The following is a 25,951-nucleotide window of genomic DNA, read 5'->3' on the forward strand; positions in this document are numbered from 1 at the left end:
CACCCCACTACTAAACTATTAACCTAATATCAATCTTTTATTTAGTATATTATATATATAGAAGCTTCTTGAATTTCAATCCTAATACTCCATTGATTTCAGATTAATTTCCAATCTTTCGAACCTCTAACATTTTATGTATTCTAAAAATTGCAAAACATGAGGTTTTAGTCACTTGGGAACTTCAATGAAATTATTATTGTTTGACAAAAAAATAAAATTGAGACACTTGACCATGAAATTAAAATATATTAAAATATATTAAAATAATTAAATTTCTGGCATATTGTATATTGTAGAAATCAATAAAAATATGGTCGAATTTTTAATATATGGATGAATCTTACCATTTTGTTGCTTTAAAATTAATTAATGTTCACATTATTAAAAAGAAAAGACACAGTTTTAGTGATTTAATTAGGTCCATTTGATATAATCAATCATTCTAAAATATATAATTGATTTTAAATGAATTCTATTTAAAATTTATTTACAAATGAATTTTATATTTGATATAATAAATTTAAACTTTAAAATTTGGTATTAATTTAAAATTCAATTCAGTAAGTGATGGTGGCTGAAATTAGTTAAGTCGTATTCGACTTTGTTTTCCTAATATTCATAAACATAATGCATGTACACAAACATGACAAAGCCTGCTGAGAAAAATACATGAAAGGGAATAATATAACAGCTTTAAAATTGAAAATGCAACATAATTGATCACTTGAGGTTTTCACTGAAAGGAAAATTGATAAATGACAATTACATGTTATTATAAAATGGTACATGACTATTGTTTTCCATTCATGCTAATAAAGCCAAAATTAATTTATTTTGAATTATGGAATCATGTGTTGTCTGTGTCTGTGTATGCTTGCAAATTAAGGAAGAAATTAGCTAATAATTTTATTTATTTATTCTAAAAAAGGGAGTTTCGAGAATAAAATAATGAAGAAAGATGTTGATAGGCAATCGATTTTAGCTGTTCAAATCCAAAATCTAATTATCTTTTCTTTAAGCATGAATTTTAAAATGCAGCCAAGCCATAGATATTGATATATGAAAATCATTTCTCAACTACAAAATCTGTATTATATTAAGGTTTCATACATTTAGAACATTACCCACCACCACAGTCACCATCTATCATCTATGCATGCTTTAAATTCTATACTCTTCTGGAAGGCTATTTCGGCTGCTACCTTTTCCCAACTAGTTATATGTATTTATATACCTACACACATTACTCAACTAACTATACATATAGATGAAAATGATATGAAAACAAATATATAACTGAGAATCTTAGAATAACTCAAGCGGTAAGATGTGTATTTAGTGGACAATTCCTGCAAAGTCAGGAGTTCAATACATATAAAACGTTTTTCATATGAAAAGAAAGACTGGAAACTCCAAAATGGAACGGGTATATAAGTGTGCACACGTGTACGCGTACGTGTATAGATATGAAGCCAGAATTTAAAGTTAGAGGGCAAAACCTGTAGGCACTTGGTCAATATTAGCTCTCAATGTATATATAACTATTATGTAATAATAGTTGAAGACATAGTATAATACAAGGCTTTAGAAGCAAGGTATAATTTATATATATCTTAGGTTGGAGAGAGACATATATGTATATAGAAATACAGCTGGGCTGTACATTTCAAGTTACAGAGAAAGGTTTCAGTCAATTGAAAATGGCAACAAGGTCATGGTAGCTTAGTTCCAAATGAAGAGGACGAGATGTTTGTGTAGCATGCAAGAAAACCCTCATCAAGAGGAAACATGACTGCAATTTTCACTTACCTAATAGCCTAAAATGACATTGCATCTTTTTTTTCCTTTATAAACTTGAGTTCATTAGTCATACATTAGAGTTCCAACATAATCATAATATTCCATAGATCGATTTTTCTCAAGAAACAAACACAAACAAGAAAGCAAAAGAAGAAGAAGAAGAAGAAGAAGAAGAAGAAATGGAATGTTGTTGGGTTCGGACAATGTTACTTCTCATTTTCTTTTCTCCGGCTTTTGTTGATTCTGCTGTTCGTCATTATAATTTTACAGTAAGTAGTGTTAAATGTGTGAAGTGTGCTAATTAAATTATCTTCATTATTTTTTTTTAGCATACTCTAATAATAATTTTTTCTTTTAAAAAAAAAAAGAACTTACTCTAGTAGTGCTTGGTCCTTCCAAAATATTTCTAACAATAATTATGTATCTTTCATAATTTTCTGAAAGACTAAAAGGATGCCTGAATTGATAATATTGAAATTAACTATGTCATAACCTTAATCTGTCATGTTTTTTAAGTTGAAGAGAATTTTTGTCATGTTTCTCTTACTTGGAATGACGATGAAGACTTACCAACTAAGCCTATTTCATTTAATAACCTATCAAGTAAAAAGAATCTATTGGGATAGTGTCACTTACTATCAAATCCAAACACCATTTTAACCTTAAAAATTGAGGCAACTTTTGCATATGAGGATAAAAAAAAGAACTGAAAGCACAAATTTCACAAATTCATGCAGGTGGTTATGAAGAACACAACAAAGCTTTGTTCAAGTAAATCTATTGTCACTATCAATGGAAAGTTTCCTGGCCCAACTCTTTATGCAAGGGAAGATGATAATATCAATTTGAAGGTCATCAACAGTGTCAAATATAATGTTTCTATCCACTGGTAAGAATAATAAAAAAATCATAATTGCATATCAGACTAATAAATATAATCGGGAATCAGGTTTTATCCTGACATTATGCTCCCATGCACTTGCATGATTGAGCTGGGTTAGAACCGCTCTCACCTTCCTTCCTCCCTTGTACCTATAAAAAAATAATTAATTTAGTTTAATTCATTGAAATTTTTTTTTTTTTATTTTTTATTTACAGGCATGGGGTGAGACAGTTGCGGACGGGCTGGGCGGACGGGCCAGCATATATTACGCAGTGCCCAATTCAGCCGGGACAAAGTTACCTTTACAATTTCACTCTTACTGGGCAAAGAGGGACACTTCTCTGGCATGCACATATTTCATGGCTAAGAACAACGGTACATGGTGCCATTGTCATCTTGCCTAAGAAAGGTGTTCCTTACCCTTTTCCAAAACCGAACAAGGAAAAACTCATCATATTAGGTCAGATCATTTTGAATTTTTGTTATATTAAGATTTGTTATGCAATTGAATTTTTTTTTTTTTTAAATAGTCAATATATTTTTGTAGGTGAATGGTGGAAAGCAGATACTGAAGCAGTGATCAATCAAGCAATGCAAACTGGTTTTCCACCCAATATATCAGATTCTCACACCATTAATGGCCATCCAGGACCCGTTCCTGGTTGTACTTCTCAGGGTATACTTATATATATATATATAATACGATTTATCAACTGAGTTAACTCTAATCGATTATATAGTTCTCGAGTTTGACAACATTTTTCTATATATATGCAGGCTACACATTACATGTAGAACATGGCAAGACCTATTTGATACGTATTGTAAATGCAGCAGTAAACGATGAGCTATTTTTCAAGATTGCAGGACACAATCTAACTGTTCTTGAAGTCGACGCATGCTATACTAAACCCTTTAATACTGATACATTATTTATGGGTCCAGGCCAAACAACAACTGTTCTGCTAAATGCAGATCAATCAACTGGCAAGTTCTTAATAGCAGTATCTCCATTTATGGACACAATTGTTGCTGTTGATAACCTAACAGCCATTGCTTTCTTGCGTTACCAGGATACCGTCGCTTTTTCCCCTCCAGTTCTTACAGCAACACCTCCTATAAACGCAACATTAGTAGCAAGAAACTTTGTAGACAACCTTAAAAGCCTAAACTCCAAAAATTACACGGCCAATGTCCCATTAACAGTAGACCATTCTTTATATTTTGCCATTGGAGTTGGAATCAATTCTTGCTCTACATGTCTTAATGGTAGCAGAGCAGTTGGAGATATTAATAATGTTACATTTATAATGCCAACTACAGCTTTACTCCAAGCACATTATTACAACATTAGAGGGGTTTTTACAGATGATTTTCCGGCAACTCCACCTAATCCTTTTAATTATACTGGGAATTATACGGGTGGTCTTGCTACGAAGAATGGGACTAGACTATATAGATTGTCTTTTAATTCTACAGTTCAAGTTGTTTTACAAGGTACTGGTATAATTGCACCTGAAAGCCATCCTTTTCATCTTCATGGATCTAATTTCTTTGTTGTTGGGAGAGGAGTTGGGAATTTCGATCCTGTTAATGATCCTAAGAAATTTAATCTTGTTGATCCTGTCGAAAGGAATACTGATAGTGTACCTACTGGTGGATGGGCTGCAATCAGATTTAGAGCAGATAACCCAGGTAATTATCTGATTAATTTCTTTCTTCTTCCTTTTTTTTTTTTTTTTTTATCTTTGTTTATAAATATAATTTATTCATATTATTATTTATTTTTTAACCGTACGGAGCTATGAGCTACACAACAAGGAAATAAGTATTTAACTTGTGTTTAACATTAATTATCTTAGTCTGAAATGAAATCCCTTGATAAAATCACAAGGTTTTAAATTTTTATTAATCTTATTATGTTTATTTGGAGCTAATTTAATCAATACTTAAATTTAATTTTATAAATTTAATCATTTTTTAGGTTAATTTTGGAGGAGCTAACTAATATGTATCTTCTCTAATTAATTAGTCTTTTTCTTGACAAGGAGGTAGCACCTACACATGCCTCTATATATATATATATATATATATATATATATATATATATATATATATATTGCCTTGGCAAGAATGAAATTGTTTACGAGTTTTCTTTTTTTTTTTTGAAATAAAATGTATGTTATCAGTAGAAATTCTTTTAAGGTTTTTTAAGCGGAGTATTAATAAATATCAATTCCCTGATAAATACTTGTTAAAAAATTATGTTTTAGAATTGCATGTCTTGATGTATATTTATAGTTTTTTTTTAATCATTTACTATTTCAAGTCCACTTGTCCGACTAATCTGAAATCGCGTTGAATAAATCTACAAAAGCAGCATAATGCTCTCTTCTAAAAGTTTAAAAGGACTATATATCTAGAATTCAAATTCAAAACTTTTGGTTAAGAGAACTTCTTTCATAATCAATCTCACCCATCGGAGTATGTTATAGGATTTTGATAGAAATGATTGATAAGAACTAGTTATAATTATTAACATGAATTTTGTGTTGGTGTAGGTGTTTGGTTTATGCATTGCCACTTGGAAGTGCACACATCATGGGGATTAAAGATGGCATTTGTAGTGGATAATGGGAAAGGGCCAAATGAGTCGCTGCTGCCACCTCCAAGTGACCTTCCTAAGTGCTAGAAATGTATACATGAAGCTGCTTTGAAAGCAAAGCATATACAAAAACTAGGCATTGAGAGGAGTAGAAGAGTGTGAATTGAGGCTTATATGCACAAAAATCTAAAAAAAAAATTATAATAAAGGAAATAAAGAACAGAGAAAATCTGAGTTCTATTTTTAAACAAAGGGGAATTACTCGAAAATGAGTGAATAATAAATGATGTAAAAGATAATTATGCTTATCAATTTATTTTCTCTACGACAGAAATTTGTTTCACACTATGAGTAGTGTACTTGATGAGATATACGTACATTCTTGTAATATTTTTTTCTTAAATTGTAAAGTGTAAACAAAAAAATAATGAGTTTCTTATCGTTTCATTTGCATAAAAATTACGATTAGAAAATACTTAGTTTAAGAACTAAGTTGTGTCAATCAAATTTCATGGGCAAAATTGCTAATAAGGCAAAGTTCAAGGTTCTTAATGGAAAATATGTTAAAATTTCAATTATCAAATACTTCAAGACCAAACTGTAGAATAAAGTAAATTTTGGATTTTAATGGAAAAAATGTTAAGAACCTTTGACGCGCCAGATAGGGGGCGAACCTATGACTTTCTGCTTAGGAAACAGACACTCTATCCACTGAGCTACAGGCGCTAACTGATGTGTTTTATGCAACTTGCAAATTAGGTAGTATTACCAAATCAAATTAGCTTTCACTCTTTTTTTTTTTTTTTTTTTTTTTGAAATTAATAGGATTTTGAGAAAATGTTAATAATTTTAATTATAATCAATTTGATTTATTTTTGTAGTAAAATTTTATTTGATTATAATATGAAATATGATACAAAAATATTAGAAAAGACAAAGGGGAAAATTTTGTAATTTTATAACTTACAATTTCATTAACTAAAATTACAAAGTATTTGATTTTTTTTTTTTTTTTTTTTTTGTATAATTAAGTTGAAAATATGCAATTGCTTTATATATGTCTATAGTGAAGACACTTATTTTTAAATGATAAAAGTTTGATAATATTATTATAAATAAATAAATAATACGTGTTAAAAAATTTTAAATATGCATTTCAATACTTTATCTTTTAATTAATGAGAATTACGAATTTATTTTAATTTTTTGTATAAAATTTTTTTTATCATTATGTTTTTTATTTTCTGTTTTTTTTTTTATTTTCTTTTGAACTGTTTTCTTGGGAAATTAAAAAAATAAAAAATAAAAATCTGATCTCTACGAGTAAACTCTAATGCTTTCGCAAAAGATAAAAGACAAAATACAAAGAAATAAGCTCTTTTGAACTCCATGCATAGTAAATGAAAAACGGTGGTATTGGAAATGAAGAGAACATCATTAACTCTCAGCGCACATTCACATCCTTATGCCATAAAATGAAATGGATCAAGGAAGTAGAAAAACATAACGTTGATGTAGAATAATACCTATCAACTTGAGAAATAACGGTAACTTTTTGGTCTTTCAAGTACTCTCTAGGATTTTTAGATTCACATTAAGTATTTTGTTATTATCTAGTATTTCCTTTATTTTCAATTTTCCTATTTAACTCGTTTTTCTTAATTTTAGTATTTTTCCCATTTAAGTTTAAGGTTATGTGCATACCCTCTAAATGTAGTTCGAAATACGTAATTTAACACTTAAACTTTAATAAAAAATTTCGTGGCAACCCTAAACTTTAAAATTGATCTTATGGTATATGAATTTTGCTTTTTGTAATAATCTTATACCTTATCATGCTAACAACATTAATGTTTTTAAGTATGTTAGCTTTTATATGTAAAATATAGATTTGGCACATGTGATTAATACAACTTTTGAAATAATAATTTTCACATTTTTTAATTATTTGATCGATCTAATTTATAATTTAAAGTGTTTAAGAGTCAATTAAATTGTTTAATTGGTATAATTTTACAAATTGAAATTCTTGACAGATCAAAATAAAATTTAAGAATATCACAAAATTTTTTATGAAAAGTACAGAATGAATTTATGTATTAAGCCATTAAATATTTAAAATTTTGCATTTTTATTCGTTGTAATTCTGTAACTAAGCTTCTACATTTGAAACTGTGTTATTATTTTTATAGGTATAACTCAAGTCCTAGCCTTGTCTATCATATTTACATGTTTTTTCAAAATCTTTCTATGTAAATATTTATTTATTGTACTTGTTTATAATTTATTACATTTATTTATTCACTCTACATTCAATTCACCTTTTATAATATTCATTTGCTTATTTTCACATTCATATTTTATGATTGTATTTAAAATTATATAAATTAATAAATAAAACCTGTTATGGTGTTAATGTTTCCTTCTCTTCCCTATATAATAATAAACTGTATCACCAGTCTTAGTGCCACACTCCAATGCCAAGCAGCCACCTTTTAAGTCTCCTTTTCTCTCTCAAAAACTCTTCTTTTCACCTTAACTCAACCAAATCAAACTCCAAAAAACTATACCTTCCTTCTGATTCTTCTGTTCTTGATATCACTCGCTCAATTGTTCTCTCTCTAATTTAGTCTATATATTCTCTTTCTGCTATCTTTTACTGTCCTGCTGATCTCTGAGCAAGTCTGTTGTCTTCTTTCACCACTTGATTGCCTTTTCCTAGTTGACAATATTGCTATTAGTGCTTTTTGTAATAGTGTTGCAAATTTTATGGGTATAAAATATGAGTTAGTGATTCATTTTCTTCAAGTTTTGATTTCCTTTCTTTTCCTTTTTTCAAATTCTCTGCTTCATTTTAAAAATCAAAATCTGGGATTTGCCCCAGGTTTCATTCCTGTTGAGAAGATCAAATTTTTGTTTTTCTTTTAAAGCCTCTTTTCTGGATTCTTTCAGATTCTTAAAAGTTGGGTCTTTATTGGTTTCGTAAGTTTTTACTAATTTTGCTAAGAAAAAGAGATTCTAAATTTAATGCCATTTCATATTATAATAAGACTCAAACTTTGCATATGCTGTGTTTCAGTTCAATATGAATTTGTTGTAAGCAATTGCATTTTTAAGTAGAAATAGGCATGGAAACTCTATATCCCGCTTTTTGCATGTCAAATTCAAATTGGTTCAATCAAAGCACAGAATGGACTAAAGAGGAGAACAAGGAGTTTGAAAGGGCTTTGGCTATGTACGATGAACATGAACCAGATAGATGGACAAAAGTAGCAGCAAGAATTCCAGGAAAGACAGTTTATGATGTGATTAAGCAATATAGGGAGCTAGAAATGGATGTCAGCGACATTGAAGCTGGGAAAGTACCAATTCCTGGTTACCTCAGCTCTCCTTTTACATTGGAGTGGGTTGATGACCGCGATTTTGATGCCTATAGAAAGAGGCCTTTGCCTACTAAAAATGGTGATCAGGAGAGGAAGAAAGGTGTTCCATGGACTGAAGATGAACACAGGTCTTCTTTTGTCATTAATTCTGTTATTGTGTTCTTTCTTTCCATGAGCTCATAGCTTGTCTCTAATAGTGCTAATTTTTGTGTGTTTTTCATGATTTTATTAGGTGAAGTATGTGAAAACTAGCTGACGGGTTAAAATCTGATAAATTCTTTTGAACTAGGACAGAGAATTTAAGTTAAACTAATTTATTTATTAGTTGCAGAAGCCTGACTGTAATCATAGATGGTTCAAATTTATTGCATGTTTGTTTGGAGATGATTATTTATATCTTACACCCTATTGTATTATATATTTGTTTCTCTAATGGATGATGATGATTGTGATCAACTACAGGCGGTTCCTTATGGGGCTTCTAACCCATGGTAAAGGGGATTGGAGGAATATATCCAGAAATTTTGTAGTTTCTAAAACTCCAACTCAAGTGGCAAGCCATGCACAGAAGTATTTCATAAGGCAGCAGCTTTCTGGGGTGAAAGATAAGAGAAGACCAAGTATTCATGATATCACAACCGTCAATCTCAATGATACTGCTATATCAGATGGCAATAGACATTTGTCTGTAGAGCAATCTAATGCCCTTTTGTTGCAGCAAAAGGCTTCTAGCATGCAGAAAATGTTGGTTGATTGGAACCCCTCAAAGGATGAATCAATAATGGTCTTTGATTCTACTCATAGCAACTTACTTATGTCAACTCAAAATGATATTGCTTCAAATACCCTCAAACTTCAAGGGCAAAATCTTTATGGCAGTGCATATCGTGAGACTCACATCAACCCACATAATTTGGTTTTCCAGAGACATCAAATTCGCGGTTAAGGAGGCTATGGCTGCCCTTGTTCATGTCAGTGGATCCAATTTCTAAACCTGATTTGTGTTTTGTTCTATATATGTGGTTCAGTTAATTGTTTTCTGACCATAAACTGAAGGTTCATATCCTATGATGTCTCAGAATTCCAATGAAATCTTCTAAGCTTAGCATGTATCTAAAAGCAGCTTTAATATGGCTGCTGATTCACTCTTTCTGCTTTATAAATTCTTTCTCTGTAGACAAAATCTTGAAGATTGTAATTCTGATGCTAAAAATCTTAGTCATTCTCAACTTTGTTCTTCAAGAATAGTAAAATAATATGTGAATTAGGTAAAATTTTTTTGCTGCAGATGTCAAAAGGCAAATCTAAAGGCATAAGGCCGAGTTAGAAGCTGACTCACTCTACACTATTCTTGAAATTCTATGGTATCTAATTGCATTTCTTTTTTCCTGAACAGAGCTATTCTTAGCTTTAAGAATTTCAATAAGGCCAAGTTGACCAAAGCTTTGAGGATCACCAATCCATCATTTTAGTTGCAGCTGAGTTTGCATTCCACTCAATTGAGAGAGCATCACATGCTTCTTAAATCCATGTTTTTACATTTTCTGTGCAATTTTTTTTTTCTTGAACCAATCCCACCTTCACCTTTTTTCCATGATATTTCTCTTTCTGCCAACCCAATTGTGTCAATATGGTGGCAAGACTGTTGTTTTGCTTGTCAGCATATTATGGTAGCTTTCTTTTACTGGTTTTCTTGAAGCATAAATGCTTTTTTGTGATTCTTTATATTCACTAGCAACTGTGCTTAGATTTTATGCACTAACTTGTTTATTTGTATTGGAATTGAGTATCTATTGCTTTAAAATTAGGCTCTGTGTGTATATGTTTGTGAAATTGACTTCTTGCTTGACCATGAAGGGATATGATCCTAATTCTGTGTAAATTGTGATTCAAAGATTCCTCTTCTATTTAGGAATTATTATTTCTAATGTTTCCCCTTCTGAATTTTTCTTTTCCCTTTTTCTTCCCATCCATCATAGACTATTGATGCTCCATAGTTAAAATAGACATGATCATGGGTCGGGTTCAAACTAGGTCCAACATAATCAATTTTTTTATCTGGCTCGTGCCAAATCTAATCTAGATATAAATTTAAAAATTTTGTTCGAATACAATTTAGTTCAGCTTAAAGCTATGAATTTTATATGGTGAGAGTGAAAGGGATTTACGTTTCTTGTGAGTACTTTGATGTCTAATCATATTATTTAATAAATCATTTTTATTTTAAAGAAAAATTATAATTTTTTTTAATTCATATTATTTAATAAAGGCTTAACAGGTTGAAATAACACTGCTAACCTCGTTTAGGTAAAAATCAAGAGAAATTATAATTAATTCCATGAAAAGCTATTACAAAAAGAGTGACAATAAGAAATGGATATTGGAGTTATTCAAATTCATTAAAATTGGAAACTAGATAAGGTTATTTTCATGCTATTATTACAGAACTCTATTTCTCCTCCCCTGGTTTCCATCTGTCTGAATTATTTCTAGTATTGGAGGCCTCTAGAATAGGTAGATTGGTAATCATTATCACAAAGGTTGGCCATTTCACATATGTCAAAGGAAATCATATATGTATATATAATAATGATCTCTAATATGCTCTTACTGTGTTTGTTTTGTATGAGTTGCCATTGTGGGTTCTGCTGCCACCATAGTTGCTTGCTAATTAAAACCATCAATGAAAAGTTTAGTGCCTACCCATGTCACTTTGCACATAAATATCATTTCTATGAGCCACATATTGAGCATTTAATTAAAAACTCCAAGTATGAAAGCAACATCAATAGTATATTTCATTATTTTCATTCAACCTTTTTCCTACTAAGTGACAAATCTACCAACTTTATAATAATTTCTCCTAAAGGAGCAGCCTTTCTGCAAGTTGCATTAGAAAGCACTCTCCCTACTTTATTCTAATTTTAATAAAACTAGTCTTTCCTTTCTTTTTTTTACTTTCAAAAAAATACAAAAAAAAAAAAAAATTAATAATTATAATATGAGATCAGAAGATCAAATTTACAAGTTCTTTTATTTTTTTAAATAACTTTTGATGTACTAAAAAAGATTGACTATTAGTTTTGTGTTTATGGGAAAAGATAAAAAATAAATTTAGAGTGAATGATGGTATTGGCTTGCTACATTCAGTAGTGGACATGAGGAATTAATGTTTGAAAGGAAGCATATAAATAAATAAATAATATGAATAAATGGTTTAATGGGTGTTGTTTGGTGCTTCCCTCAATTAACTTTGACTTCCTCTCCATAGAAAGTTACCCACTAGTGTTACAGTGTAGGTATAATTTCAACTTTCCATGGAAAAGGAAAGTCCAATGATGATCTGCACATATTTTTTGTCACTAAATGTTGAATCAACTCATCAAAAACCATTTACTAATCTTCATTAGCAGCTTATTATGCTCGCTAGCGATAACTTTTCTTTTCACCTGTAAATGGTTCATCCTGTTTCCCAAGATTTGAACATGAGATTTTTTTTTTTTTTTTTTTTTTTTTTGACAGGGATTTAAATTATTTGTTAGCATTTTTGATTGCTAAAAAAAAGGGTAAAAGATTAATAATTGCTATTGACATCTCACATGGGAGTAGAAGGTAGGATTATGCTTTTATGAAATGAATTAAAAGTCATTGTGCACTTTAAAGTGCCAAATCCATTTACATATTTTCTGATAGGATTAGAATTTTCTTACTCTTTTGTCAAATCAAACTTCAACTATTCCACCATTAAATGTCTATTGAACATTTCAAATACTGAAGGAAAAGGTATTGAAAATCTCTTAATCTAAAGAATAACTACAAAAGATTCATAGCAACACAAGACTTACAATCAGATATCCACAGCAAGTACCAAAAAAAAGGAGGCAAAAATGGTAAAATTGATTGCTTAATCATGCTCTTCTATCATCAATTCTAACCATTCAAGATTGTCATGATTCTAATAGATACAAGCCTGCACTTAACTTTTAGAGGTTGAACTTTTGAGGCTATGTGAGCGCTTTTTATGTAGCTTTTTAGCGTTTTGATAAATACTATTTTTTTATAATATTCGGTAATAAACTTTTAGAGATTAAGACAATATTTTATAAAAGATTAATCCCAGTAACATTTAGCTTTTTGCATTTTATAAAAAGTTGCTTGAATTGCTAAATGCTACTAAAACTGTTAATAGCTATCAAAATAGCTAAAACAGCATTTTGCCAAATAGGCCCTTAAGTCTAGCTCACAGTCAACTAATAATTATTCACCAAGGTGGTGTTTGAAAACACAATTCAACATTAAAGAACTGGGTTGTTGAGTGTTTACTTCTTAAACAGTTTAACTAATGTAAAAATTTGAATATTTAGAACTTAATTCTTAAATTGAGTGCTTAATTATCAATCACAGTAATATGTGTATGATTATCAGGCTTGGGACTAATTCACAAAATGGTGTGAGCTTGGGATTAACATTGCCTGAGGAGCAACCCAATGTTTTGTATTCACTTGGGCTAAGATTGGTATTATAAACTGGGTCCAACCATTTGTGTTGATCCAAGTCTTAAAATTTTCAGGTCCAAATTGAATGATTTAAACGGAGAGAATATTTTCTCTGTTCCATAATACTTGTTACATTTGGAATTTCACATCGTTTAAGAAAATTATTAAATTTGTCTAGGTTATAATAAATTATTGAATAAATTAACTATATTACCTTTAATTTAATATATCTAAACATCAAATTAAATTTTAGACTCTTCAATCCTCATGTTTTGTCCAATCATAGTTGTGGAGAATTTTTGGGAACACAGAGATAGCAGTAAATAAATAGAAATTTTTTTAAAAAAATTGAAGCAATAATTATTTGTCATATACAAAGGGTAAACATGAAAAAAAATTATTACTTTTTGAAACTATAAATTGGATAAATATTTTAAAATAAATTATTCTTTCAAGAAATATTATGAAAAGGAGGTAGGATTAATTTAGAAGGTCTCAAGGTAATAGTCAAGCTTTCAAATTTAGTTAAAAACCAAAAAGTCAAAGTCATTACATTTTATCCAAGAACAATGAAATGGTAACTTGATAGAAAACCCAAATTCAATATTATTATGGAGCGTAGATATGGATATTCCTTGTGCCAACCAATCATATGATAACTCCAATTAACTAATTGCCAATCTAGCTCATGACCACCAACCGCCCATTCATTTCTTCCTGTAACCAAACAACTACTTCTACTCTGTTTTTGTGCCTCATATGTTATTTTCTGTCCTTATGTTCATTGAATATGTTGGACAAATCAGCAGCCATCCCATTCCGCAGGACAAATAAATAATTTCCGCTCCCAAGATTTTGGAGAAAACAATCACTTACAAAGCATTTATATTTTGAAATAAATAGAGTATATATATTGTTTTTCTCATTAAGTTTATAATAGATACTGAATATCATATTATATCCATTTTAAATATATATTAAGCAACATCGCGTTTTTATTTTATAATATAGAATATCGAGATATCGGATTTAAAATTTCATTTTCCATTTAAGAGAATCAATATATTAAAAATTATATTATGCAATCTGGTTAATAGACACTCAACCAAAGCATAATACAATCCATGTAGTTTGCGAAATACAATTAATCAGTTTCTATTTATTTTAAAATATATTAATTTATCCTTTTGTTTTGCTTCTGTTATACTATTACGTCATTCTGTCCAATTTTTGTAAATATTATATCAGAAAAATTACAATGCAGTCCTTATAATTTAAAAAATACAACTAATCCGTTTCTATATTTTTAAAAACAAAAAGTATATTTTTGTTATTTTATAAGATACTTAATAGAAAAGATGTAAAAATTGAATAAAATGACCTTATAATCTGACGGAAGTAAATTATAAAGACATTTTAGTCTATTTTTTAAAAAATACAGATGGACTAATTGTATTTCTTAAATCACATCGATTGTATTGTAATTTTTTCCAAAATTACTAATGGGACCTATTACCAAATATATAAAGGCCCTTTTTTTTTTTTATCTTTTATCAAATTTCAAGCACAAAAGGCATTTTGATGTCTGACCTTCATAAAGCATAGATGTCGACTGCTATATTATTAATCACACTATCACTTCTTTATTTTTTTATAATACTATTTTTATTTAATTAAATAAATAAAAGTACATATTCCCTTCAATAAAATATTATACATGCAATAATTTCATACTATATCGATACATAAAATTCTCACGAAATGACTCGTTTTGCATGTAAAATTTCTCTGAAAATGCTGTAAAATAAAATTCACCTGAAAATACAATATGAACATAATATACGAACGTATGAACATAAATATATAAATATATATCATATTCATTTATAACCTAGCGTGTATTTATATATAATTTTATTGTAGATTCGGGTTCAATTTTTAATATACAACTACTATTAAACTATTTAAGAATATTAATCTTCTTTTAATTACTATTTCTTGCAATTTTAGGTTTAGTTTCCTGCAAAATATTTATGGTATTTTGATTTTAGTCAACTTTTTAACCCAAAATTTCTCTTCCTGTTTGACATCACCCCTTCTAGTTGTCATTTATTAATACTTTCGTTCTCTGATTTTTATTTTTTAGTTTCCTAAGAACCCAAAAAAAAAAAAAATGGGAAGCAACCATAAACAACCTCATAACCCATAATAATTGCAATTGACTGATAAGTACATACTGCAGATGACCGTGAGCAAAAATCAGAGGTATTGATCTAAAGAAAATCATATTAAATATTATTTACGAAAATAATACATTTCAATCATAATTTCAAAAGTAATGCCACAAGTAGGGACATAGTTTTGAAGACAAGAAACCGTTACTGTCAGTTAAGATTTCTTAAACCTTTGTAATGAAAAAATAAAAATTGCATAAGAAATCGTCACTGATAGTGGCAATTTCTTAGAATGGTTTTTAGAATGGCATTAGGTCAGTAGCCAAAAATCTTGAGTTCAAAATTCAAATGCTCTCACAGAGAACAACAAAGAAAAAGATAAAAATAGGCCAAGTTAGATTGATTAGTAGAAAATTACTTTCTGCAGTCAGACAATTCAGAAGAAATTAGAACATAATCATATACAAAAACACAAACAAGAACAATTACATCTGAAAAGAAAAAACAATAGGGTTGACAACTGCGCGTCGTCGTAATAGTAAAATAGTAGAAAAAAGAGCATTACAAAAGCAAAACAGGAATCAAGTGAATCAGCTCCATTCAAACCATCCCCAGTTTCAATGAGTAACAACAATTTCCAACAACATTAAATCAGAAGATGAAGTTTCCAAACTACTAATCTTAGGCTAATGGATCCTACACAAGAGAACGAGTAGTGCAGCAATAGTACAAGTAGTATCAAATTACAAAGAAAATGCAAGCTTATTACAAAACCAATGTCTAGGTAAAATGAAATAGAAATTAGAACTAAAACCGAAACCCTCTTACCAAAATGAAAAAAGAAAAAAAAAAAAAGAAATATGGATGAAATTTACAAACAGGGCATTACCAGGAAAAGAAAGAGACGCAACATCATATACAGCTCTACGCAGAAACCAACCTCATCGGATCCAAGGGCAAAACACACTCTGGAAAATCTGTTCTTGGTCCAGCAAGGGAGTAATATGCAAGTATATGGGCTGGTTGCTCAACCACCGCATCTTCGCCAACCTGATTAACCATGGCAACTTTTCTAAGAGGAATTAACTCAATGTTCCAAAATGGGCGAGCCATTGTTAAAAGATCACGACCTGGAATTGACGATGCTTTATAACCTTGCACCCACAGATACCTCAAAGAGGTCAGTTGCATCACAGCTCTAGCCAATGCACTCTCAGTGAAACAACAGCCCCTCATTTCTAGCTTTTGAAGACTAGGACATCCTTTAGAAAATGCTAAAAGCCCCTCATCAGACTCTCCAACGTAACCCAAAAGCATCCATCTCACATTCTGACTGTACTGCCCAATATAACCAAGACCCACATCAGTCAATCCTCCTTGTCGAAGATACAGAGCAAACCTCCGGAGCTTCTCACAATGTCTCAATAGAGCTCGAACACCATTGTCAAGTGGTAGATCAGTTATCCTCTCTTCTCGGTCGAGCAAGACCAGGCGGAAATCATTCAGGTTCTTTAAGCAAGCACCAATATGTTCTAGTGCTGCATTTGTGATATCAGAAACATAAACAGCCATGTACTCAAGTTCCAGACAGCCCTGAGCCAAAGCAATCAATCCTCTCTGCGAAACTACACCTTCTTCATCCTCCATTCCCTGCTCATCAGCACCACGCTCAATTCTAAGTCTCTTTAGTCGCTTACAACTGGAAGCAAGAACTTCCAGCCCTCTATCTCCAATAACATTTCTTGCCTGTCAATATCAAAAAATACATTCAACAAAATATTCTCAAGTCAGACATAAATTCCATATAAAACTCCGTGTGGAAAAGCAGGCACCTTTAGTTTTCCTAAATTCCATCTGCATTTTAGGGCTTTCATTTAAAAAGGATTAAAATTAATTAGCAAAAAGCTATTTAATATCTCAAGAGTCAAGACCTATGCCAATAACGACAACACATGCAAAGTCAAATTATGGGGATCACACATTACTATATTAGCATATCCACACTCAAGATTGAAAATACAATAACAACAACTAAACTATAGACGCAAACTAGTCGAGGTCAACCATATGAATCCTATATCTGACATCCACTTTGTTTGGATTAAAAGCACTAAAAAGAAAAGATTGCAATTAAAAAAAAAAAAAAAAAAAAAAAAAAAAAAAAAAAAAAAAAAGAGGGTATCAAATTATTTATCATGAATGAATAACAAACTGCAGTGTCAAATGTACAAAGAACATACATACATGCCCAATTGAGAAAGCATACAAAACAGACACATTCAAAAGAAATTATGAAAACAACAATATCATGTAGAGAAGCAGAAGCATGTTTGTGATTATACCTCAAGAACTTCTAAGTTGCAGCACTTTTGAATTAGAAAACAATGGTCCTCTGTGTCAAGTAATGCATAGAGGAGATCCAACTTTTTGAGCATGGGTGCAAAAGGGAACACTATCGGCATTTCATTTTTTCCCATATAGGTCAGACCCAATCGACACAATCTTTGTGGAAATGTCACAGCAGAATACTTGTCCGGTGCATCATTGAAGGAACCCCCACAAAATTCTTCTAGAGCAGCTGCAGCATGGAAAAAACCATGAAGATCCAATATTTCACAATCACTAATTTTAACAGATACTAAGGAGCGACAATTTTTGGCTATGAGCTCAAGGTCTTCAAATCTGACTTTGGTTAGCTCCGTCATGTAAAAATTTAGATTCTCAAGAACTGTATTATTAATAGCAATCTGATGTAGCCAATCACCATCTTTCTCAAGAATCGAGCTCTCTTCCAAAAGTAAAGTTCTTAATTGCCTGCGGAAACATGTAATCATAGTCAACAAAATGCCTCAGTCAATTATTACAGCAACAAGTTGGAATGTTATATATATATATATATATATATATAGAGAGAGAGAGAGAGAGAGAGAGAGAAAGAGAGAGGGAGGGAGAAGGGGTTGGACAACAGTCTGAGTTAATAGTCAAGAATGCATCAAATGACTGAGAATTTCAAAACAGCATGAAAACAGGGAAAACAGATTCATTTTCACGATTAGATTTTTAAGACATGGTGGATGCGACTCCATACCAACAAAATGAGAGAGAGACTAACATTGGCCCAAAGATCTCAAACAACATATAATGACCAAACCAAGTTGTGGAGGTAAATGTAAAGATTCACATCTTTTACTAGTATTTTCCTTGCATTACAGTCTTACACTCTCAAAAAACTAAATAAAATTGCCATGTAGCAACCCATACTTTTATGACTAATAGTTTAAGGAGTTCTCATCAAGAAGAAAAATTAGGATATGATAATTCCACTTTATAGGACATACAATTAGTTCTACCATATAATCCTCGAACAATAAATCATGTCAAGTTGAATCTGCAAAGATGTTTTGAGAAAAGGGGCAGCAGCCACCAGGACATGCAACTAGCATCCAGCCCAGAAAGCAATCTACTCCAAAATGCATTTGTTAGAATTGAAATAGACTAAAATAAAACTAGCCACATTCCTTCTGTATGCAAAATCTAATCAGAGAAGGGAGCAACCAAAAACAATGAGGTGATACAACCATCAAGTTTAAGGGTATAATTTCTTCTAAAATTATAAAAGAATTGCTCTCATGACTTCCCAAACAATAAACGCAACATATTTTCTCCACAAGACCTGAAATAAATAGAGAATGCAAACTATAAAGAGAGCAACTCATGAAGCACCAGAGCTCCTGCCATACACCAAGATCAAAATAAAGGATACAAAATCAGAAACTAACTTGAGATACTGCAACGGAAAGTAAATAAGCATGTGTCACATGCAGCTATTGAAGCTTGAACAAGAAGGCAAAAGATTATCCAAGATTTAAAGCTGACAAAGCAAGCCAAAAAAAAAAAAAAGAAAAAAGAAAAAGAAAGCAACCTTAGATGTATTTAAGTTCCCTCTTTCACACGAAAGTTCCTCTTCAATGGTTATGATAACTCTCACCAAACATCTTACATGCTAAAAAACAAATAAAACACATTTTATAAAATAAAATAATAACAAACTTGAACACACTCGACAAGCAACGAAAGAATTAGTAAAAAAAACCAATCAGAAAAACGTTATTGCAAATCAAAAACAGAAAAAAGAGATGGTAAAATCTCATAAAACAAGTCATCATTTAACCAGGAGTCAACATTTCTTATGGAATTACAAGCAAAATTCAGTACCTGCACAAGCGACCGACATGTAAAAGCCCATCGGTAGAGAATCCAGAACACTTATCAAGTTTCAAGACCTGCAAGACCCGACCACGAGACTTAGCGAGAAGCTCCAGATCCGAGTCCTTCACAATCATTCGTCTGAAGTGAACAGATTTCAAGCAATCAAACGAGTCGGCAATTTCATTAACCCACGGCGTCACAAACCCTCCCCAATCCTCCGGTATCAAATTAAACATAGCAGCTCTTGGTTTCCCTTTCAGCTTTAGGGATTCAAGGTGCTTAAAACGACGTCGTAACCGATCCGGACTAGTGGTATAGCATAAAGCGATCGTTATATGCTTTCGCGTTAAGGCGTCAAGCTCATACCAGCGACGACAAACCAGTGAAACAGCGTCGCGGTCTCGTGGGTCATCTATGTACGGCATCACACATTCTAAAACGACATCGGGCATGCCACTGCTGCAACTCATTCTATTGAGTTTGCTGTCCTGACTCTCCTCTTCCATCGCTTTAACAAGCCTTAAAAAAAACAATTAGTTAATAGATTTACAAGCTACTGACCGATCAAAACTTCCAAAATCCGAACTAATACAAGTTGCAAAATCAATTTCATGGATTTCAAGCTTCCTGCTAAAACTAATTTGACAAAAAATCTAAAAACCTTCAAATACAATATAAAAAGTACATATTCGAGAACAAAATCTATGAACCAGACTTTAAAACCGCAAAAGCTAACTCGCCGGATAAAACGGGTATGGAAGGAACATAGAAAGAAACGTTCTTGAATAAAAGAAAAAGAAAACGGTGATATTGGACGCTAAAAGAAAAAATCAATCACCGGAGATTCAAGAAAACGGCAAAGACAACGGTTCCATCGGATCGCAACTTCAACTTCAGATCGACTAATCGAGTGCAGTCGCTTACCGCGACCAATCATGGAAGCAGTGTTTAGTGAGCAGCAGAGACACAGACACAGAGAGAGAGAGAGAGAGAGAGAGAGGTAAGAGAAGATAGAACAGACGGTGATGGTGAAGGAGAGAGAGATCCGACGGCGACAGTTGAAACAGTTTTTAGTTTTGGGTTAATCTGTGGATTTATGGATCAGGACCCTAGTTAAGGGTCTCTCCACTCTCCAGCCCCTCTTATGCGCCTCAAAAAAACCCAAAGGAGAGAGTCTAACAGTGACAAAGAGAAAACGACAAAACTATACTGGTCCAGCCAATCAAAATTGGGGATGGGGAAATTTTTATTTATAAAATCATTATTTAATCAAATTATCTACCATTCGCTTACGCGGGTGGCGGTTACGTGGCACGATTTTATTAGACTTTCTTAATCTTACATGTTGGTGCTCACCACAGTACATTATTATTTATTTTATTTATTTTTTATTCTTTTTTTAAAGCTATACTTTATGCTTATAAAATAATTTTTAAAAAAATAATTTACTGAAAAATATTTTTTAAATAATCTATTTTCCGTTGTTTCGTTGTAATATTGAAAATTAATTAAGATATTGAAGTGTTTATTTTATAAGACTATAAAAAATATTAATAATAATAGAAATTTTATAATTTAAAATTTTATGGTTAAATATAAAAAGAATGCAAAAAAATGCAAATTATGAAAGCCGCCAGTGGTCAGTAATGGTAGTCGATAGTAAATGGTGACCGGTGATAATGACTGCAGTGATTAATAAATTAAAAAAAATATGGATTTATAATATTTGACAATCTCCGAAAAATATTTTACTCTCTAAAAAATGAAAAATTATTTTCCTTAAAAATAGACTTAATTTTCCTTTAATCAAGAAAATATTTTCCGTTGACTTATTTTCTGAATATCCCAAATAACAGAAATTTGTAAAAAATAACATAACCTTAATTTCTTGTAAAGGTAACCATTATCCAAGATTAGAAATTTATTTTGTTTCTCGTTGTCCTGTGATTTTCTTGATTTAAGTCTCGGTTAAAATTTAATAGTTAAAAAAATATTTATTTTTAATTGTTTCGGTACTTCAAGAATAATAATAATAATAATAATTTTATCATTGAACCTATATTATTTGTTAAATGCATTATTCTAAGGAAAAGACTTATCAATATGATATGCCTGATAAATTTTAACAATGACAATCAAGGCAAATACATATGTATAATTATTTTCACTAAAAAAGATAGAAATTGTTATTTTTTATCTATTAGAGATCAGGAATCTAAAATTTCTTTTCTTCTAATAACTCCTATTGAATTATTGAAATTTCTGGTTTATACAATCAATTATTAAAATAAAAAAGAATAGAATAAAGTTTGATTATTATAATAACACATATTTCTGTTATTTAGTAATCATTGCAGATGTTTAATTTAATAAAATAATCTGTTTTTGTGTTTTGAAAGAAAAGGAAAAACAAAATTTAGAATATCAAATGTAAAAGCAGCATCTGATTCTCTACCATTAATGCTATTTAATCTATTGGCTACAGCTTAGTTGGAAGTTTTAAAAGAGGATGAATGATATGTCATGCTTACTTAATTTGCATTTTTAAATTATTTGGATATAAATTATATTTTGTATTTCTGTTTCTTTAATTTGGTTAAATAAGAAAAATAACTCATATATGTATTAGAGGTAAGACACGCTTGATCGCAAACTATAATAATTTTTCATTGCAACTCCTTTCCAAAAATGAATAGAGATATGAACTTACTAATCGAGTATGATCTGATTAATTTTTTCATTCATGTACAGAATGTTTGAGTTTCTCAACTATAAGAATTTTTAATAATTTGAGATAATAGAGACCTATTTAGAGGGAAGCATATGGTTGGTTCAGTTTAAATCGAACTGAATCAAGATAAAAAAAATATGTAAATCAAAGTTTTTGGATGATAGACCGAACTGAAATTGGCATTTGAACCGAATCGATAAGAACCAAATCAGTTTGTTCGCACGATCTTAATCTATTTTTTCAATATTAATTCAACTTTAAATTAAACCGAATAAAATTTTATGAAATTGACTTGATTAAATAATAAATTAGATTTAAACCTGAATAAACTGACGGCCTGAATCTTCCTTAAATAGCTGATTTGTGCACGCCTCCAGATGTACCTGTATTGCATTATACCGGGATGTTGAACCTCTTAAATATAGATATAAACTTAATGTGAAAGACAGGCTCTCTCCAAGCCTTAGCCCTAGTCTCTCTCTCGCTCTCTCTCTCTCTCTCTCTCTCTCTCTCTCTCGCACGGTCGCACTCATTCATGTTTCGTCCTCTCATCTTTATGTTGTCATCTCCGACTTGAAGATTGATACCTCTTTTAATTTTTACAGTCAAACATTGGTCAACTATGTAAAAAATATATTCAATTAATTAATTGATGACAACTCTGCAAATTTAAGTCTTTAAACAGTTAATCGATAAAAATAAAATTTAGATATTAAAATATAAAAAAAATTGTTAAATTCAAACACTAATAGTATAATTATCTCTTATTTCAATTGTATAAATTGAATTATGTTTCTCAATATAATACTATAGTTTTTTGCAATTAATATCTTTATAAGTTACAAATATTAATTAAATTTTATAATAATATTTTAATAGTTAATTTTGAATAAGTATAAATAAATGAATTTATATAATATTTAAAACAGGAAATATTTTAAATAATTAAAAATACATATAATATATGATAATTTATAAAAATAATTATATTTTTTAACGACGAATTTTATATTTAAAAAGCTTTATAATTTTACTATCACTAAAGGGTCATTTAGTCAAACCAACTAACAATTGGTAATGGATTGATGACAATGATACAATGTAAATTCACTATTAAAGTTATAATTATTTTTATATATTACAATATATGATGTATATATTTTTTTCAAAGATTTGTTAATTAAATATATTTAGTATATTGTATAAGTAAAAATATTAATTAAATATTTTTAACATTATATTTTCGTTGTTATTTTTAAATACTACATGTGCTGATAAAAATATTAATTTCAAAATTATTTTTATAAAATTGACAAAACTTAAATATAATATAATATAAATAAATTAACAGTTAATACTAATAATTGCTGATTAAAAAACTTTCTAAATATTTACGATCTTTTTTTTTTTTTTTTTTTGAAAAGTATTTACAACCTAATTTGTTAGACGCAAATCACCTATTTGTGGCATAACCAAACAAGTCTTAAATATTTACCGAGAGGGGGGACTGCGTAATTATTATTATTATGCAATATAAAAAAAGAAAAAAATGAAAATAACGAAAGAAAAAAAGTGGCGGTACCAATCTAGACGGCGATATAATCAACAAATGACAGCTATCTGAGAGGTGCCCAGTGCAAGAAGAAGTTATAACGCTGGAGAAGCTACATTACGTGGAGGCCTAGAGGACTAGGTTATGAATAGACCTAGGGTCTCCCATTAAAAATATTTTGTGCCTCAATTTACCTATGGACCAGTGTCTGCCTCAGTATATTTATGGATATCATTATTTTGAATGCAATGAATTCAATATTTATGAAATTTAATATTTTTCTTATAATAAAATTTTTCATGCACACAAAAATCATAAATGCAAATAATTTTAATAAAATTAACATATGAACTCCTTTATGTCATATTTTTTAAAGTAAACAGAGTTATTGCATTTATAAAATTAATATTATTTCATGCACGTAATTTTATGGTAAGCAGGAGTGAGCATTAATCGAAATTGTCCAAAAATTGAATCTAAGATTTTAATTTTAATTTTTTTTTTATTTTTTTAATTTATATAATCAAACCACTTCCTAGATTTAATTTTGGTTTCATAGAGTCTCATCGAAAATTTTTTGCACTCAAAATAATTCAATGAAGCATAAATAAAATTCGAATAGGTTCGATTAATTTATTTTGCCGTTCATTTTTTTTTCTCAGTTACCTTTATTTTACTTTTTTAATCCTTTTTTATTGGTTCGACTCGGTTTGATATTAAAAAAAACTCTCATAACTATTATTACATATATAAGATATTATACTTTAAATTTGTAAAGAAGTTAACATGTTAACTTCTTGAAATGTACAGCCTACTAGATAAGATATGGTTGCATTATTGGCAATCATTTATTTTCATCATATGAATGTATTATTAGCAATTATTTATTTTTTTATATAATATGAATGTATTATTAGCAATATGATATCATTTTATTTTTTTTCTCGAAGTTTTTATTTTCATTAATGTTAAATTTATTTTATGAGTACATGTGAATGTAAAAGAAATTTTATATAGGAGAAAAAAAATAATCTTAAGCAATTATTCATATATTGTAATTTTATTTTACATCGAGCTCTTAAATTTTTAATATTAACAACTTTTTATAAAAAACCTAAAAATCACATTTAGGTGTTTTTTTTTTTTGTTTTTTTGTAAAAATTATTTAATCTATAAAATAATTTTTTGTACCTTTAAATTTCTCAAAATTTATTTATTAAATAGCATAATTTTTAGTAATTTATAAATTACTTTTCAAATACGTCATGAATCCATTGGTTTCTATGGGCTTCTATAATTAGTCGCAAATTGGCAGCCTAGTTTTCAAAAACAGAAATTATAAATCAATCAAAGTACTGAGAAATGCAGATTAAAAATTATAAATTAATCAAGTATGGAGCTTGGACTAGATTTTTTTTCCCTCAGTGTCTTGCTTTCACGGCTGCTGTGTCATGTACTCCTAATAAACAACCTTGTTGTGGCCTGTGGCTGCGGCGGCAGAGATAAGAAGAAAAGGTATATATATATAAAAAAAAAAAAACAGTTCTGAAATTGGATAGATTTGGGTATTTATTTATAATTTTGAAAATGACTTGACCTGTCACTTTTCAGTTCCTTTGGCCATTTAGAAAAAAAAAAAAAAAAACAAAAACAAAAATAATTCTTAATCATTAAAGACAATCTCCTACTCGTCAATCATTATTAAGGCGGTAATCCATGGTAGGTTTTTATGTATGTCAGCTATTAATTATTAGCTTTTAGATAAGTTCAGTAAAATTAATTATTTTGATAGCTGTTAGTTATTTTAGTGGCATTTAGTTGTTAGTTTTTTGAGTAATTTTTTATAAGACGCTAAAAGCTAAACGTTACATGAGTCAACTTTTTATAGAATAATACCTTAATCTCTGAAAGTTAATCCAAACATTATATTACCGAAAATTATAAAAAATAGTGTTAACATTTGACCAGTCAAAACGCTAAAAACTACTCAAAAAAACTATTGCCGAACACAACCTTTAGCTAATACTACCTCTGTTCCATATTACTTGTTACATTTGGAATTTCACGCTCCTTTAAGAAAACTATTAAATTTGTCTAAGTTATAATAAATTATTG

At 29.8% G+C, this 25,951-nt stretch overlaps 3 protein-coding genes across 4 annotated transcripts; 2 read left to right on the plus strand and 1 right to left on the minus strand.

The window, feature by feature from the left end:
* Window positions 1-1,865: 1,865 nt before the first annotated feature.
* Window positions 1,866-5,750, plus strand: LOC105646657 (laccase-4). The gene is made up of 6 exons (XM_012232561.3): window positions 1,866-2,072; window positions 2,541-2,692; window positions 2,902-3,146; window positions 3,234-3,362; window positions 3,464-4,381; window positions 5,248-5,750. Exons 1-6 carry the CDS (start codon window positions 1,983-1,985, stop codon window positions 5,376-5,378), a joined length of 1,665 nt encoding a protein of 554 aa, XP_012087951.1. The 5' UTR covers window positions 1,866-1,982; the 3' UTR covers window positions 5,379-5,750.
* A 1,997-nt stretch (window positions 5,751-7,747) lies between these two features.
* Window positions 7,748-9,903, plus strand: LOC105649136 (transcription factor DIVARICATA). The gene is made up of 2 exons (XM_012235696.3): window positions 7,748-8,802; window positions 9,137-9,903. The coding sequence occupies exons 1-2, from the start codon at window positions 8,420-8,422 to the stop codon at window positions 9,618-9,620; spliced, it is 867 nt and encodes a 288-aa protein (XP_012091086.1). The 5' UTR covers window positions 7,748-8,419; the 3' UTR covers window positions 9,621-9,903.
* A 6,018-nt stretch (window positions 9,904-15,921) lies between these two features.
* On the minus strand, window positions 15,922-20,689 carry COI1 (RNI-like superfamily protein). 2 transcript variants are annotated; one of them, XM_012232549.4, is made up of 4 exons: window positions 20,392-20,689; window positions 19,560-20,061; window positions 17,687-18,158; window positions 15,922-17,090 (listed from the first exon to the last, which is right to left on the minus strand). In XM_012232549.4, the coding sequence occupies exons 2-4, from the start codon at window positions 20,057-20,059 to the stop codon at window positions 16,269-16,271; spliced, it is 1,794 nt and encodes a 597-aa protein (XP_012087939.1). In that variant the 5' UTR covers window positions 20,060-20,061; window positions 20,392-20,689; the 3' UTR covers window positions 15,922-16,268. The 2 variants fall into 2 exon arrangements, with proteins under 2 accessions (XP_012087939.1, XP_012087930.1); XM_012232540.4 differs by having other exon boundaries at window positions 19,560-20,072.
* Window positions 20,690-25,951: the final 5,262 nt, after the last annotated feature.

This window comes from Jatropha curcas, chromosome 6, assembly GCF_041381405.1.
Source record: "Jatropha curcas cultivar XTBG-Jc1 chromosome 6, XTBG_Jcur_1.0, whole genome shotgun sequence".
In the NCBI taxonomy this organism is placed as follows: Eukaryota; Viridiplantae; Streptophyta; class Magnoliopsida; order Malpighiales; family Euphorbiaceae; genus Jatropha; species Jatropha curcas.